Source organism: Protobothrops mucrosquamatus, unplaced genomic scaffold, assembly GCF_001527695.2.
Source record: "Protobothrops mucrosquamatus isolate PMUCROS unplaced genomic scaffold, P.Mucros_1.0 scaffold1847, whole genome shotgun sequence".
Taxonomy (NCBI): Eukaryota; Metazoa; Chordata; class Lepidosauria; order Squamata; family Viperidae; genus Protobothrops; species Protobothrops mucrosquamatus.
Window position 1 is genome coordinate 157,255 of NW_015387977.1, and position 15,719 is coordinate 172,973.

Consider the following 15,719-nt stretch of genomic DNA (forward strand, 5'->3'; position numbering starts at 1 on the left):
TCCATCTATCATTTATACACCGCCCATCTTACCTAAGTGACTCTAGGTGGTTTACAATAAACATTTAAGAGGTTAAGAGATATTTTGAGAGTGTTCAATAGGTTTCCATCCTACCTTGCTGCCCATAAGTTTGGAAGCTTGGGAACTACACAAGAATATCTAATTCCTGGATATCAAAACATGGAACATTTTTCAACATTTGAGCCACTGGTAAGTCTGGTTTCAGAAACTTACCAAGAAACTGCTGCCTGTCTGCCCGCCGTTTCAATGTCATCTTTACTAGATCATCAGGGACATTTGGCAGATTGGCCACTTCACCATAGGTGGTAATAGATCGCTGTAGTATTTCATTGCTTCTCATTTTCTCAGCCGAGTCATCCTCACTCTGTGTGTGATAATCAAGCATTAATTAGTATTGAAATTGCTATCAAACTTAAAGCACAGGTTAATTAATTAATCGCTGTTAGATTATAAGATTTATTTCAAAATCACCATTATGTGAGTTCTAAAGTTTTGATTTATAAAAACTGCATATGGCAGATACATAATTCTTTAGTACAAAAGGAAGAATGAGACTTTAACTGTGTAACACGGTTATACTATCAAAAACTAAGAAGTTATTTTGAAAATTTGTAAGCCCTCTTTATATCAAGATATGACAGTTGCTTCAAAACAATCAATACATTTTCAATGCACGTCTTCCTTTAGTTGATTTTTTCTGAGATGCCTGTAAAGTGATTTTGAACTTAAGATGCTCTTGTCTCCCCCTCCTTGCAGCAAAAGGGACATAAAACTGAAAAAAACCTACAATCTCTGTTCTGTATTCGAAATCAGGGGTCTGCAACCTTGACAACTTTAAGACTTGTGGACTATGCTGGCTGAGGAATTCTGGGAGCTGAAATCCATAAGTCTTAAAGTTGTCAGGTTGCAGACCTCTGCTCTAAATGCCTAAAATGATTATCACATTTTAACAGTAGGTAATTTCATAATTAATTCTATAAGTTTGAATAGTATCATGTCTGCATTTTAGTTATAGTAGGTTAGTGCTACTAGGTTTTAAGGATTTAAATATATTCTTTTGTGGGTTTTTAGACTGAGGTCCTTAAAGAAATAACAACAGCAACAACAATAATAAAATAAAAATAATAAAAATAGAGGCAGGACACCCTATACCATTTCAGACAAATGGCTGTCCAGTCTCTTTCTAAAAACTTCCAATGTTTGAGCATTCACAACTTCTGAAGGCAGGTTGTTCCACTGATTAAATGTTCTAACTTACACAGTACAGGTAGTCTTCAACTTACGACCGCAATTAGGATCAGAACTTCTGTGGTTAGGTGATGCATGTGTTAGGTGATATGCAATTGATTTTATGACCTTTTTGTTGCAGTGGTTATGCAAATTACATTAAGCAAATCCAGCTTCTCCCATTAAATTTGCTTATCAGAGGCCCCCTGGGAAGTTCACCAATGGTGATCATGTGACCCCAGGACTCTACAACCATTATAAATACACGTCAGTTGTTAAATGCCCAAATCATGATTATGCAACTGCAGGAATGCTGTAACATTGTGACGTGTGAAGACTGATTGTAAGGCACTTTTTTCAGTGCCTTCATAACTTTGAGCAGTCATTTAAAAATGGTCATAAATTGAGGACCACCTGTACATGTCTTACATTTTCACCAGATAATTTCAGGTGGCAGAGTTAGGGAACATACTCTCATTTTAGGATTACATCAGCTGAGAAGGGTAGAAGAGCTAATACCGTGTCTTAATCCCTTGCAATGTGAGAAGCTCAAAAGCATTCAGAAATGGAAAGACATGAGCTAGCTAGCTTCTTCTACTCATGTAAAGAAGCATTACATTATATGACCTGTTCTCTTCTTTCAGGAGAAGTCTGAAAACTGATCAAGTAGGATCAAAGTGGTCTTGCTTTTAAAAATTATGCAGTTAACCATTCAATTTTTACAGGGCAGGGGAAAACTCTAGCTCTGTCTGTATTATGTAAGGAATTATTTTTTCCCCAAATCATCTATGTAACTTGGGCCCTTGATATTTGCAATTTATACTCAACTCCTTGCCACTTAAGTTATCCGAACCATTCAAATATATCTTTCTGCCATCTTTGGGGCTGATTTAAAGGGATATTTTGGCACTTAGTTCCATTCACTCAGTTAAAGATAGAATTCATACTGAACCCAAATTAGTACCTTGTCTGTGTTTAGCCAATATTACTGGGATAAATTTAAATGATTATTCCAATGCCATGAAAGAAACATCTTAATTTCAATTATTTAGATCCAAAAATCTGAACTTTGTCATCAACTTGTCCCTAACTGCACCATTGTTGGGTATGATTAGCTATCAAATACTCCTGACACATAAACAGGACTATTCAGCTTCTGCTTGGTGGCACAGTGGTTAGAATGCAGCATTGCAGGCTAATTCTGTAATCCCACTGCCAGGTGTTCGATCCTGACTGGTTCAAGGTTGACTCAGCCTTCCATCCTTACAAGATTGATAAAATGAGGACCCAGATTGACCCAGGCTGACTTCTCTTAGAGAGGGCTGAAAAGTATAGCAGTATATAAGTCTAAGTGCTATTGCTATTGCTATTCTCATTCACAAAATAATGCAACGGCAATTCTCTGCTAGAAAGAATCCGTAAGGAAATTTTCCATGTTTTCCCTTAGAAATCCAGAGGTTTGTAACATGCAGAGTCAGGACTACATGTGCCCACCAATCCTGAAAGCGTGATCTTGCTCCCAAATCCATACAAAAGTTAGTAGCAAATTGGAATTTTCAGTATGACAAATAACACTTAGAAAAATCATTCACTTATTAACTTTTCCCCTTCCTCCCAATCCCAATTTTATGGGAATGTTTTCTTTCAAACTCAGGCCCACCATGGTCCTTTTTGTGCCATGCTACCATTTGGCCATTAAATTCCAAAATTCACTATTCTCTGCACTTGTTTGTTTTTTTGCCAATTCTGATTCATATAATTTCCTGATTAGTGTATTTATTAAAAGAGAGAAATAAAGGAAGATAATCTCAGTTCAGAGAAATTTGTCAATGTCCAATCAACTTAATTACAACAAAATAATGTACACTTAGTCTATCACTATTAACTTATGAGACCATACTGCATTTCCCCCCCTCTATATACTGTTGTAGCTTAGTACTCAATTGCTTTGAAACTCATCAAATTTGGTACTCAATGTGAAAATTTTGTCCTGGTACTCATCGTTGATTTGGTATTCAACGCACAAGCTAAAACCTGTTGGTGTCAGCTGCCTTGTGATTTTTTTTCCTTATGGGAAAAATTGTTTGGTACTTATCATTTTTGGTACTCATCGCACCTCCTGGAACCAATTAATGATGAGTGCCAAGGTACCACTGTATTTTAAAGAATTAAATAACTCATAGATTTTGAAATCAGAGGCTGTTTCCTAATACAGTATATCAATTGTTTACTTTATTTACTTTACTTTATTTGCAACCAGTAAAAAATCTTAAGTACATAATGAGATACATCATGGTTTGATTTTCCATACACAATTTTTTGCTTTCTTTTAATTTTACCTGGGCTTTTCCATATCTTGCTCGTGGACTTTGGGGATACTTGCTTACCAAAGCTTCAAATGCCTTTAAAGCTTCTTCTGTTTTCCCCTGAAAGTGAGAGAGTTATGCTATAAATAAAAAGAGAAATCCTTACAATTATTATTTATATAAAGAATGCACTCCAGATATGTTGGATGCTGACTCCCACAAGGCCCAAACAAGGACATATAAATATTGAACTCCATCACATATAGATGGCAAAAAGTTGGGAAAAGCAGAACCTAGAGTATCAGGGAAGTGTGGTGGAATATTTGGTACTTAAGATATAATATACAATTTTAAGAACTTATACAATGATATTTTGACAAAAGTTATTAAAATATCACTAAAAGAAATGCAAATAATAGTATAAATTCAGGGAGAAAAACAAAATTCTGTAGTTCTTGGGTTTAAAATGAATGCCCTAGGAAAAATAAAAAAGGCCTAGATAGATATTTAAAATATAATTATTTAAGAGGGGATTAACTTTGAATAATTTCTGATCACTATGTTAAGAAATTAACATGAGCCATTTGTCATAAAAATCTTCTTTATCTGAAAAAGATTATGACAAATGGCTTGTGTTAATTTCTATAGTTGCAGGAATATCATTCCAAAGACAAGATTGATTCCTATTGGTTGTGTATCGATTACTGACATGTTGATGAATGTTCAGAGATATTAAAACATTTCTGCTAAGTCAATGTCCATTCTCATACTTTTTCTCCCCCCAGAGGAAGTTTACTAGCAATTAATTTAGCTATGTGGTATGATGCATGGACAGACAGACAGACACACACAAGTACACGCTAAATTGCAGTTTTAATTTTGCAATCTGTTTTACCTTTTTGCGTAGCTTTTCTGCAGCATCAAGTTCAACTTTAATACTTTTATCAAATTTATTGAGCAATTTTGGTTTCTTCTTCTTTACTATGAAAGAGCATAAAAAAATCCACAAAATTTCTACCAAATTCAGTAATATTGGAGATTACTTTACAGCAACTCAAGAACTCTGGTATAATAAATCAGTTTTCCATTGGAAGGCAGGATACATTTTAGATCCATAATCATTTGCAAACTAAAAATTGTATCTTGGTATCAGCTCCTGCTTCCCCATTCTCTCTCTGCCTCCTCCTTCCTTGCCCCAAACCTGCCCCACACTTGTACCAACAAAGATCTCTCTCCTGCCACTCTGCCAATCCCATCATCCTATCTGGTTTTTACAATTCCAAATGTGGTAAGTAGAAGAACTATAGTTTTATTGTTTGGAAGTCTCAACATACACATAGGGGATCAATATGAGCATAAAATATAAATAAGTAGGAAAGTCTCCTCTTCCAAGCAGTGGGTGGAATAAAGATAAAAAATAAATTTGATGTAATAAAATCTAAATTATTGAATTTAATATGGTAATTTTCTGTATACAGTATCTTTTTCTGCCCTTTGGAGGGGTCCTTGGGGATAAACCTGGTCCTGAAATTTCTAATTATGAGTCTCTACCAATATTAACATTGAAAAGATTACGTTAAGAAATAAGGATAGTATACTTTGGGGGTTCCAAAACTTTTGTATGGGGAAAATTAATCTAGAACAAACAAAAAATACTTAAGGATCTTACCATTATAGAATTCAAGATAATTATGGCTGATGAGATGAATTGTAGACATTTTTAACCAGAACTCCAAAACCATCTCTAGCTAAAACTGTTAAACCAATGTGTCAAATGAAGTATTTACAGCTACTGTAAGCTATTGCCTATACATATTTCTCAGCTGTCAGAACTGTAATATTGCATTTGTAAGATTTATTTACCTATGTAACAGTGTGAAAGATGAAATGCTAGTCCTTCCATTCTTAATATATAAACACATATGTATTTCAGTATTTTGAATACTATAGCATTTTAGCTCAATATGATTGATTGCATAGACATGAAAATAAAATAATAGAATAATTCACTGTCATTTTTAAAGATTTGGGAGATCTGTTTTCATAGATTGCTTCCAAGAACACCCATATGCTTTAGGACATTTAGTTCACATTCTACCATATGGTATCCTGTTTTTGGACAATAAGGAAAAAATGACAGATGTCTACATTGGCCAATGCTATATTCTGGTGCATTTTTAAGAGAATTCAGAAGAAATGGTTGGATCTGGTACAAACAAAATGTCTCAGTGGTCCACTAAAGCAGTCTGTCTTGTGTATGACTGCAAAAAAAGTGTATCCACTTTCAGGAATCCATTCATAAAGGTTAATTTCTTTTTTTGCAAATTCATGTAGAAATCTAAAAAAAGGTTGGGCTGCTTCAATAAATAGCAAAGTGGGCGCGTTTCATGCTTGCACAATTCAGTTCTTTTGAGTCATTTTTAAATAATGCATATTTTATGATATAACTTTTACAATATATATCAAAATCAATAAACCGCTATCTTAAGATAGCAACCTCTACAGAGAATCTTATTTCACTAGAATAGTTTACTTAGTAGTAGCCTTTTTCTTGCTATATTTCTTTTCAAATACCATGTTATAATAATAAATTAAAAGGTATCAATACTGCCAGCTAAAGCAGAACTTTTAATCTCTTACCCATTTCATTTTAAATGGAAAATGTAGCTGTCTCAACTCATATAGTATGATATTAGTAAGAAAACTGGAGATCTCCAGCAAAATGTATTTAATGATAGGACACTTCAGATATTTGAATGTTTCTCTCTTTGTCTCTCTTTTAGCCTGAGAACGGCAGGCTTCCAAATTCCAAATGCCAGGGAGCAATGGCTTGTGAAGCACTATAGGCATCTGGTTGGCCAAGCTTTTGAATTATTATCTTCTTTTGAGCTTTTTTTTTTTTGCATGAAAACTTGAAATGTGAAAAAGGATATATTTCTTAAACTTTAAATAAACAAAAATGGTGGGAAATCAAGAAGTCTAAATGATATATTAGGGACAAGAGAAGTCTTAGGATTTGTCTGAATGCCATTTCCAATGAAGATGAGATTTGTAGCTAAGCAGACCATATAGATAAAACATTTTCTTCCCAAATCCTAGAATGGTATCCAAAGTGTTTTTAAAGATATGATCATTTTCTCAGGTTGACCCTGTCTGAATGTAGATGTCAAAGTCCCCCCCCCAAACAAAAACAATTAGACTATTTCAAATATGTTCTTACCAATGCAGGAATTTTAGATTATTTGAACTGTCCGTATTTTCAGTTGCTTACCTTTTTCTTTTTGCAGAGTTTCTTTTTCACCATGTCCTGGAATAGGTAAACAGATTTCTTATCATCCTGATCCTTTTTAAAAGCAAGTTCAAGTGTATATTCACTGAATTATTAAATTGCTGTCTTCAAATAAATAGAATGTAACCATAGTGTGCTCAGAGTAAAATATACATGTGTTGCTAATTAAGGATGTGTTTAAATGGGTTGCTTTGCTTTGATGATGCTTTGAGCAAAGCATTCCTTTGAAATGCTTCCAAAAGCAGTGTGCTTCTAATATCAAGCTGGCTGCATTGATTTGCTTCACCTCACTTTTGAGGCCTGCCCTGATAACACCAGTAAGTGAAAAAGGTAGCTGAGGTAGCTAAATTAACTTCTTTGATTAGACAAAAAAAATCTATCTACATTTATTGATGTCTGGAAACTACTCCTGGACTTTTTGCATAAAAATGAACTTGTGATTTATGTGTTTTGATGATTAGATATATCATAGAAACAAGGGTAATATAACTTGAGAGAGGTCAAATAAAACCTGAGAGAGATTAAATATAAGGTTATATATAACTGCTGTGAAGAATATCAGCAGCCATTTTTTGTATCTTTTTTCTTTTCTATTTTTAACTTTTTTTTTCTTTTCTTGCACTTTTTGCTCTTTAACGTCTTTCTTTTCCTTTTTTCTTACTTGATACTCATTTGTATTAGTTTTTATTTTCTCTTTTAAAAGTTTTAATAAAAAGTATATATTTGAAAAAGATAATTCTTTTGAATAGTCTTTTCCTAAACATATTTATACAATAGTAAGCCAATTGGCTTCTTTGGTGCCACAGGAATTTTAAATATTCTATCAAACTGTAAAAGGTCTAATTTTCTCTAGAATGGACCAATGGTTCCTATGGGTAAAAGTTTCATGCAACACCATTTCTTAATGCATTATATACCCCAATCTTAGTTGTTTTTCATAATACAAGTAATTTTCAACTTATGACCACAATTGGGAACAGAATTTCGCTCTTAAGTCATTGTGATTGTAAATTGAGGAATTATGTGACCACACAGTTTTATGACTGGTTTTGCGACGATTGTGAAGTGAGTCACCGTGGTTAAGCAAGCCATGTGTTTAAGTAAACCACATGATTGTAAGTGTAAACCCATTTTATCCAATGGCTGTTTTTTTGTCAAAAAATGCAAAAAAATAATAATGCAAAAAGCAATGACTGTGGGATGCCATAACCAATCATCAAGTGAGCCAATTGCCAAGAGCCTGAAATGTGATCATGTGACTGCATGGGTGCTGTGGTAGTCTTAACTTCAAGGACAGGTTTAAAGTAACTTTTTTTGAGTCTGTATTAACTTCGAACGATCATTAAGCAATTGGTCATAAGTTGTCTCTGTCTGTCTGTCTGTCTGTCTATCTGCCAGTCTGTCTGCCTGCCTGCCTATCCATCCATCTATCTATCTATCTATCTATCTATCTATCTATCTATCTATCTATCTATCTATCTATCTATCTATCTATCTATCTATCTATCTATCTATCTATCTATCTATCTATCTATCTATCTAAACTATCCAATTCTCTCCAATAGTGGCTCTGGATATACAATATAATATAACAGATAGTTAAACAAACAAACAAACAAACAAAGTTTGTGAAATAAATTCAGCAACTGTTACCTAGATTTAGTTCTACAGCACATGCAAGGAATTCTGTGCAGCAACCTTAAACACTGACATATTATGTCATATTAGCTATCAGTCTTTATGCCACAAGTCTCTGCAATATTCATAGGAAGCAAATGGTCCTAATATGTTAAACATCATTTTCAATTATATCCTTAGTATAATACAACTCAAGACATATTCTGGGAGTAATATGGTTAAGGCCACATTAGGTTTTATTTTCTTTATGCCTCCATGATTTTAGTCCTGTTTTCCTCCTGAATGGTCTTTTTCTGACCTTTATAATGATTTAATGATCTATCACTAAAGTATGTGTCAGTATTTTTGAAAATAATTACTCCACTAGTGAAACATTCTTCTGTATTTTATTGCAGCAAATGTTAACACAGAAGGTACATATTTTAATAGTTCCCTTCACCTTGTCTCCATGGCACACTTATGTAAACAAGAAAAACATATAGTAGCATAACAGAAAATTTGATCACAGCACAATCATCAGCATTTCAAAAATACAGAGTCGCTGTACAAAAAAATTCAATTTATTTTACCCAAAATAATCTTAATTATCCTTAAAATTATGGCTTTATAAAAAGTATTGCTGTCATTTAGAAATGTACAATTTTAATTCTATGAAAAATAATACTTTGCCTCAATCTGTATGAACAGATTGTTTCCTAAGTATCATAAATGTATATGGCATAATCCTTTTTGCACAATGTTCTCATTTGCTGCAGCGCCTGTGCATACACAACAAATAGGAAAGACCAAGGCAGTTACAGCTTATGCAAAATCTTTCATGCATAGATGGGGAGAGTGAGAGAGAGAAGAACAAGTCCACAGAAATACATGATAAAGTACTACGTACACTCTCAAACTATGTAGTCCTTGTTATCTTGGATTTCAACATAATAAAAATGCACTGCATTTATCTCTATTTTTTCAAAAAAACAACAAGTTACATCCAATCACTACCTAAAATATACAAGCCACAAATTCTATTGCTATTCTAGTGAACCCTCAAAGATTCAAATAGTATGTATTTCCTATAAAAATCTCAGTTTTAAATGTAACTACTTTTTATTTTTTCTGAAAGAATATCTTTAAATTCTGCAGCAGGACTGAGAACAATTCTCCTACATACTGCCTCAGTTAATATTCACCTTTTGTAAGCAGAGTATTTATTAAGAAATATATGTAATTATAACAAACAGTTTTTGGTAAAGCATGTACAAGCAGTAATAATTAAACTGTAAGCCTAAGATCATTTACTTTTAAATCTTATTTACTGCAGAAGTTTTATTATTATAAGAAGTTACAAGAACATCACTTACATAGCAGAGATAATAATGAGGCCAAAAGACAAAGGGAAATCCTTGTGTTTTAATATTAAAGTTTCACCAGAAGAATCAGTCCATCAAAACATAAAAAAGTAAAAAATATATTTAGTGATCCTTTTGGAATAGGTCCATGGTTAAATTATTTGCTTTATCTGGGCTAATGTCAGATAAATAATGGCATACAAAATTAGTATGTAGAAGTCCAAGTCAAAATTATTTCACAGTCCTATTTCACTAGCTTTTTGCCATAAGGCATGTAAATATACCAAAATATTTTGTTCACATTTTAAAACTTTGTAAAATCAGATTACATCCATATTTTACTGTTACACTATAAATAGCACACTTACAATTATGTGAACACCACATATTAAAATTCAATACAATTATTCGTCCATTAATAGGGGAAAAGTTAAAAAAAACATGTATATTAAATGCTACAAAAATATTAAAAATGAATATTAGTATCCTAAATATATGCTAAAGTTAACTGGCTTACTAAAAAAAAAATCAACTATGTGCTGTGGTGCTCTGTAATCCTTCACTGTTTTAGGAATTTTCGGAAGTATCTTTTGCATTTCTTGTATCATTTTAAGAAATGAATTTGCCATGCATATTAAGCATTTTTTAAAAGGTTTTACATTTTTATGTCATATTAGTAGTTATGGGAAATGAATTAAAAATGGAATTTCTAAATGGAATGGTCTCATAAAGTAATTTGTGAAACACTTTTTAGTGCCTACATCCGCCACTAATTTTCTGAGCTCCGTTAATTATGTCATAGAAAATATTTTAACAAACATCTGCTGCCAATGTGTAGAATATGGTTTAAGCTGGTCCTCCTGATGTAGGGAGTCTTTTTGAAGCGTTAAGTATCTGAAAAAATAAGGGGAGATCTAAATTAGAGGACCAACCATAAAACAGGTGATTGAGAAATAATCTTTAATATAAATATGCAACTTTGTAATATACTTAATTTAGCTATGTGTTATTAGAAATACTGTTTAATTAAACACAAAGTTGCTATCTAGGGGAAAAGGTAGGCAATAACAGAATTAAAGGACAGTCCCTTGGAACTAAAATGATCCCAGAAACCCAAGAATCTCTTACCCCACCTCTCTTTGATACGCCTATTGGATATACACTTAAAAAAACACCCATTATGATGGGGAAAGCGCATGTGGAAGGAAAATTGCCTAAGATACATTCATATTTATGAAAGCTGGAGTACCCAGTGTTACAGAAGGATGAACAAATTTTGCTTATGTCAAGATGTTTTCCAAAATCCTCATTTTCCCTCTTGGAAAATAAGTGGCAATCATTTGCATGTGAGAGAGACTGCCTTTGGCACTATAGAAAGACTTGTCTACAGTCTATATAGTTCTACTTTGGGCTTTTTTTTGATCTTAGAATGTTTGAAAAAAATGGTTTATATATATATACATACTGAAGGGCAGAAGGAATAAAGAAGTTGAAAACAAAGAGATTGGAATTAGGTCTTTATATCCAAATCATAATATATTATTTCAGCTACCAATCTGCAAATCATGAACATAAAGGTAGAAAAAGTGGTAAACCAATGTTTAAATAGAAAAAAATCTAAAATCGCTTATATTCTCCTCTGTTCTATCATGTCAAACACTTCGTATAAAGAGAAATATCTTCAAATAGCACAAAACTGTGCCAAAAAGAAAGAGTTAAGGCAAATATCATGCTGGGAATGGCAGGAATTAAACACATATAGGAACTGAATTAAACAAGATGTCTGTGCAGGGATAGTGAAAGCATCAGATATGGAACCATTACAGATGTCTCAAGATCAAACAACAGAAATATGAGTAGTTTATTTTCTGGGGTCCTTTGAGAGAAATTATGAGAATGCAGCTACTAAAAATCCATGTGCCAGTTAATGTTCAAATATGTCAGTTGCAGCTGAACTACACATTCATATTCAGACCAATGTAATATAATAAGATACAATAGAAGGAGCTATATCACCAAAACTACGGTTGAAATGCCTAGCAATTATTCTATGGGCTGCCCACAAAGCTTTCACATCAACTCAAATTCACCTCTAGTTAAGAAGGTAAGATTCATTCAAGCAGTTGTCTAGTTTTGCATCCTATTCTCACTACAGCCAAGCTACACAAATGTCCCAGTAGATTGTGTCCTAAGAAGAACCATCCCTTTATATATTTCTCAGCACTTGTATTGCAGGAAGGAGCTATGCTATAAAATGCAAACTGTCATATATATATGTATACCTGATTACCTAAAATATATAGGTATTATATAATATATATAATATATAGGTATTATATAAATTATATATTAATACTTTGTGCTTTCCTGACTAACTCGTAAAAGGAACTACATCTTTTACAACAAAATTCAGACATTTTTCATTTGTATATTTTTCAGAGATATGTAAATTCATACAATAGTTACTGAATATACACGATAAGACTTTTTAAAAAATCAAATTTATTTACAACAATAACTATAATGAAAAAATAAACATCAACTTCATAGTTTGAAGCCATTAATAACACTTTAATAGCTATTTTCTATAAACTACTTGTTCTTGATTACAAGGACACACACACACAAGGAATTTATATATACAGCCAAAATCTTTTTAGCTGGTGGATGGGGAAAGAGAGAAGAAAATACAAGTGATATCTGTAGGCACTTTTTTGCATCTGATTCATCCCCCCCACCTCTTTGCAGAGTGGAGAGATTGGAGAGGAAGGGATTTCAAGAGAATAAGCGGCACACAATGGGGCATATACCGGCTGTTTGCTGAATGTATTCACAGCTGCCTGCAATTGTTTTCAAGGTGTATTCCTCATAATATGCCTTACTCTCTTGTAAACCCTTGTTCTCCACTGAATATAAAATACAAAAATTAATTCCCCTCTTATTCATTATGCCAACATATGAGTGAATATTCCAAAGGGCCAGGGAGTTAGGAGGCAAACAAAAGCGAAAGGTGTGAAACTAATTGTCTTGTTAGTTTTGAAGCCTCTATCCTAGCATTGTTGTGGAGAGAAGCATTTCAAAGAGTAGGGAAGAGGAGAAAAGGAAAGCACAGTTGTGGTTATGTGATTGACCACTTAGCAGCCCCAACTCAACTGTGATCACTAAATGATGACAGTTATATAGCCATGATTCAAAGTTTGATTTTCACTTGGCATCTGACAATGCTGTTCCAGCTAAGCTTGTGCTTCAGATGGTCAGCCTTAAGAATCAGGAAGCCAGGATTCAATGGAGGCTGATCAACCACAAGGATCTCCTGTTCAAATGGAGCAGCCAGATGATGAGGAACAACCCCAAAGACCCAGGTCTAGACAAATCCAAAGGTGAGCTGAGCAACATTCAAGGAGGCTTCTCACTAAGAAAAGGGCAAGGCATGTGTAATTGCAGCCAGTTGGTTATCCAGATTTAGCTCGCCCTTTTGTCTGCAGTCTTTGTTGGAGACATTTGTTTGATTTTCTAGTTCTTGCTTTTTGTTCCTGGCCACTGGACCAACTGACTACCCAATTTGGCATCCTGTGACTCTTGGAATGTATTTGGTCAACCGCTTTTAGGCATTTGACTCACACTGCTGACTGCTGTTATCTGTCTAAAATTCAGTAAATGTGCCAGTTTTGAATACTCTCTCTCTCTCTCTCTCTCTCTCTCTCTCTCTCTCTCTCTCTCTCTCTCTTTCTCTCCCTCCCTCCCTCCCTCCGTGTGTGTGTGTGTGTGCGTGTGTGTGCGTGTGTGTGTGTGTGTGTGCATATCAGCAACCCTGAAACAGAATATTACTGTACTGAACTATTACTGTTTAATAGTATGGATTATCCATACCACAATGGATAAGAATTGCCAAAGTTTAGATTATTACTTCTAAAATTTATGTGTGACTATTAGCAAAATTAAATGCGATGCAATTCACTCATTTAAAATTAAAATATTTTTAAAACTGAAAGAAATAATGCTCTTAAAATTCCCTTTGTAGTTTTTTTAGACAATGAATATTACATATAAAAAACTCCAAACAACACTCTGTAAGCCATAATTTGCCTCTCTCATATGAAAAAATACAGCATTAAAAATTTGATTAAACAGCAATTTCACTTCAGTTCTTGAATATCTATAAGATATCAATCTACTTTTCAATGATAAACAGTTCAAAATTTGTAGTACAAAAAGAATATAGAAAATGAAAGGAGTTTCTGGAAATTCGGTTCACTATATTTTCAAATCCTGAAAAACATGCAAAACTGACATGGTTGTTTTAGCGGAAGCTGATTACACAATTCCTGTTTCCTGACAATCAACTTTCTAGCAGCAGGCTAAATTTATAGGAAATTTAGGATATTCTATATTATCCATGCAATTACACTCATTAAACTGCCCTGCCACGTATGCCTGCCCCTTATTAAAGTACTGCTTAGAATTCATACCAATAGGAGTCACCAACCTAGAAGATTTGAGATGATTTTGCTATATAATAGTAGGTGATGGAAAAGTGCAGTGAATGTAGGAGGGGTAATAAATTATGCTATATCATATTTTGCTATATATCTCATAAAAATATGGCTATTACATGCCATATCAAGAAGTAAACTGAATTTCTGGCCTCAGAAAACACCTTATAATTATGTGCTTCCCAATATGCTTTAATTCTGAAAATTAAAATAACAATCATTATGGAATAAGATTTGAAAAGTTCCTATTGCAGATCAGTAGCTCCCAAAAATGGCCATAACTTTAACACTCTTCTATAGACATCTGTTTTTTATTGCAGTAAATTATCTGTTTAATGGTATCTATTATCCTACTTTATACATATCTCATTTTTAATATAATTTTTGTTCAAAGACTTTAAGGCAGGCCTCCTTTGTCCAAATTTCATGGTTTTATCTATACCATTATTTAAAGACTAATCGATATTGTAAAAAATGTATCTACTGTCAGCTGTTTTATTAAATGCTGTTATTAAATTAGATGATGAATTGCCAACCTGAATAAATACAATAAAAAAATAGGATTCTTAGGAATAAAAAAGAAAAAAGTGCTAGAAATACATAAAAATATCAACCTGACAATTATTGCTTTGTTCTAATTGCTTGTTCCACTCAAAAAAAAATAATTCCTAAACTCTATAGTTCTGTGTTTTTAACTTCTGCTTCAAACCTCAAATCTGCTTATGAGTTTTATTTCTACTTTTATGTAAAATGTCTCTTATGAGCACTGTGTGAAAGTTACTTTTAATTAAAAATAAGAATCTGAAGAGGTGACTTACCAATTACATCATCCTCTGTATAATCTTCTGTGTGAACAGGAACTTCTGTAATTCAAAGATTTTTAGTCAATTATTATAACACAAGCTTACAGATGTTATCACAATCTCTTAGGATTACTAAAACATTTTTTCCCCTCAGAACTGAAACGATGCAAATATATTTAAGGTCCTTACACGGCAAAGAAGGGCAACATTCTGCCAAAATTGGGATTATTCAAATAGGATAAAATTCCTACATAGAGAGGAAACAATCCATAGACATATTGTTGTATTTAATAAGTTATATTGGCAACTGACAAGTGTTACTATTCACACTCAAGCTGCATTTTTCTGTTCACAAAGATCTTCTAGTTTAGGTAGTAATTTTGTTGATAAAAAGTAACTCAAATGTATATTGTTATAATATAATTCTGCTCATACCATATAAATATAAAAGCAGAAAATATATTTACTTATTTTTGCACAGTTTTAGTCACATCCAGTTACTGGTGCTATTATATACAACGTACTAGTTTGAATGGACAAATATTGTACTAACCTGTCTCATGTTGTTGAGCAGCCACATGATCTTGTGTATGTTCCTCCTC

The 15,719-nt window shown here is 33.1% G+C and overlaps 1 protein-coding gene across 1 annotated transcript in view; it reads right to left on the reverse strand.

The window, feature by feature from the left end:
• Window positions 1-15,719, reverse strand: part of LOC107294151 (aspartyl/asparaginyl beta-hydroxylase) — a 58,967-nt gene that overhangs the window by 28,886 nt on the left and 14,362 nt on the right. Inside the window, exons 7-11 of the mRNA XM_029285545.1 lie at window positions 15,133-15,177; window positions 12,632-12,727; window positions 4,450-4,535; window positions 3,588-3,674; window positions 235-385 (exon numbers count right to left, since the gene is read on the reverse strand). Coding sequence (XP_029141378.1) covers window positions 235-385; window positions 3,588-3,674; window positions 4,450-4,535; window positions 12,632-12,727; window positions 15,133-15,177 — 465 coding nt within the window. The remainder of the gene's footprint in view (window positions 1-234; window positions 386-3,587; window positions 3,675-4,449; window positions 4,536-12,631; window positions 12,728-15,132; window positions 15,178-15,719) is intronic.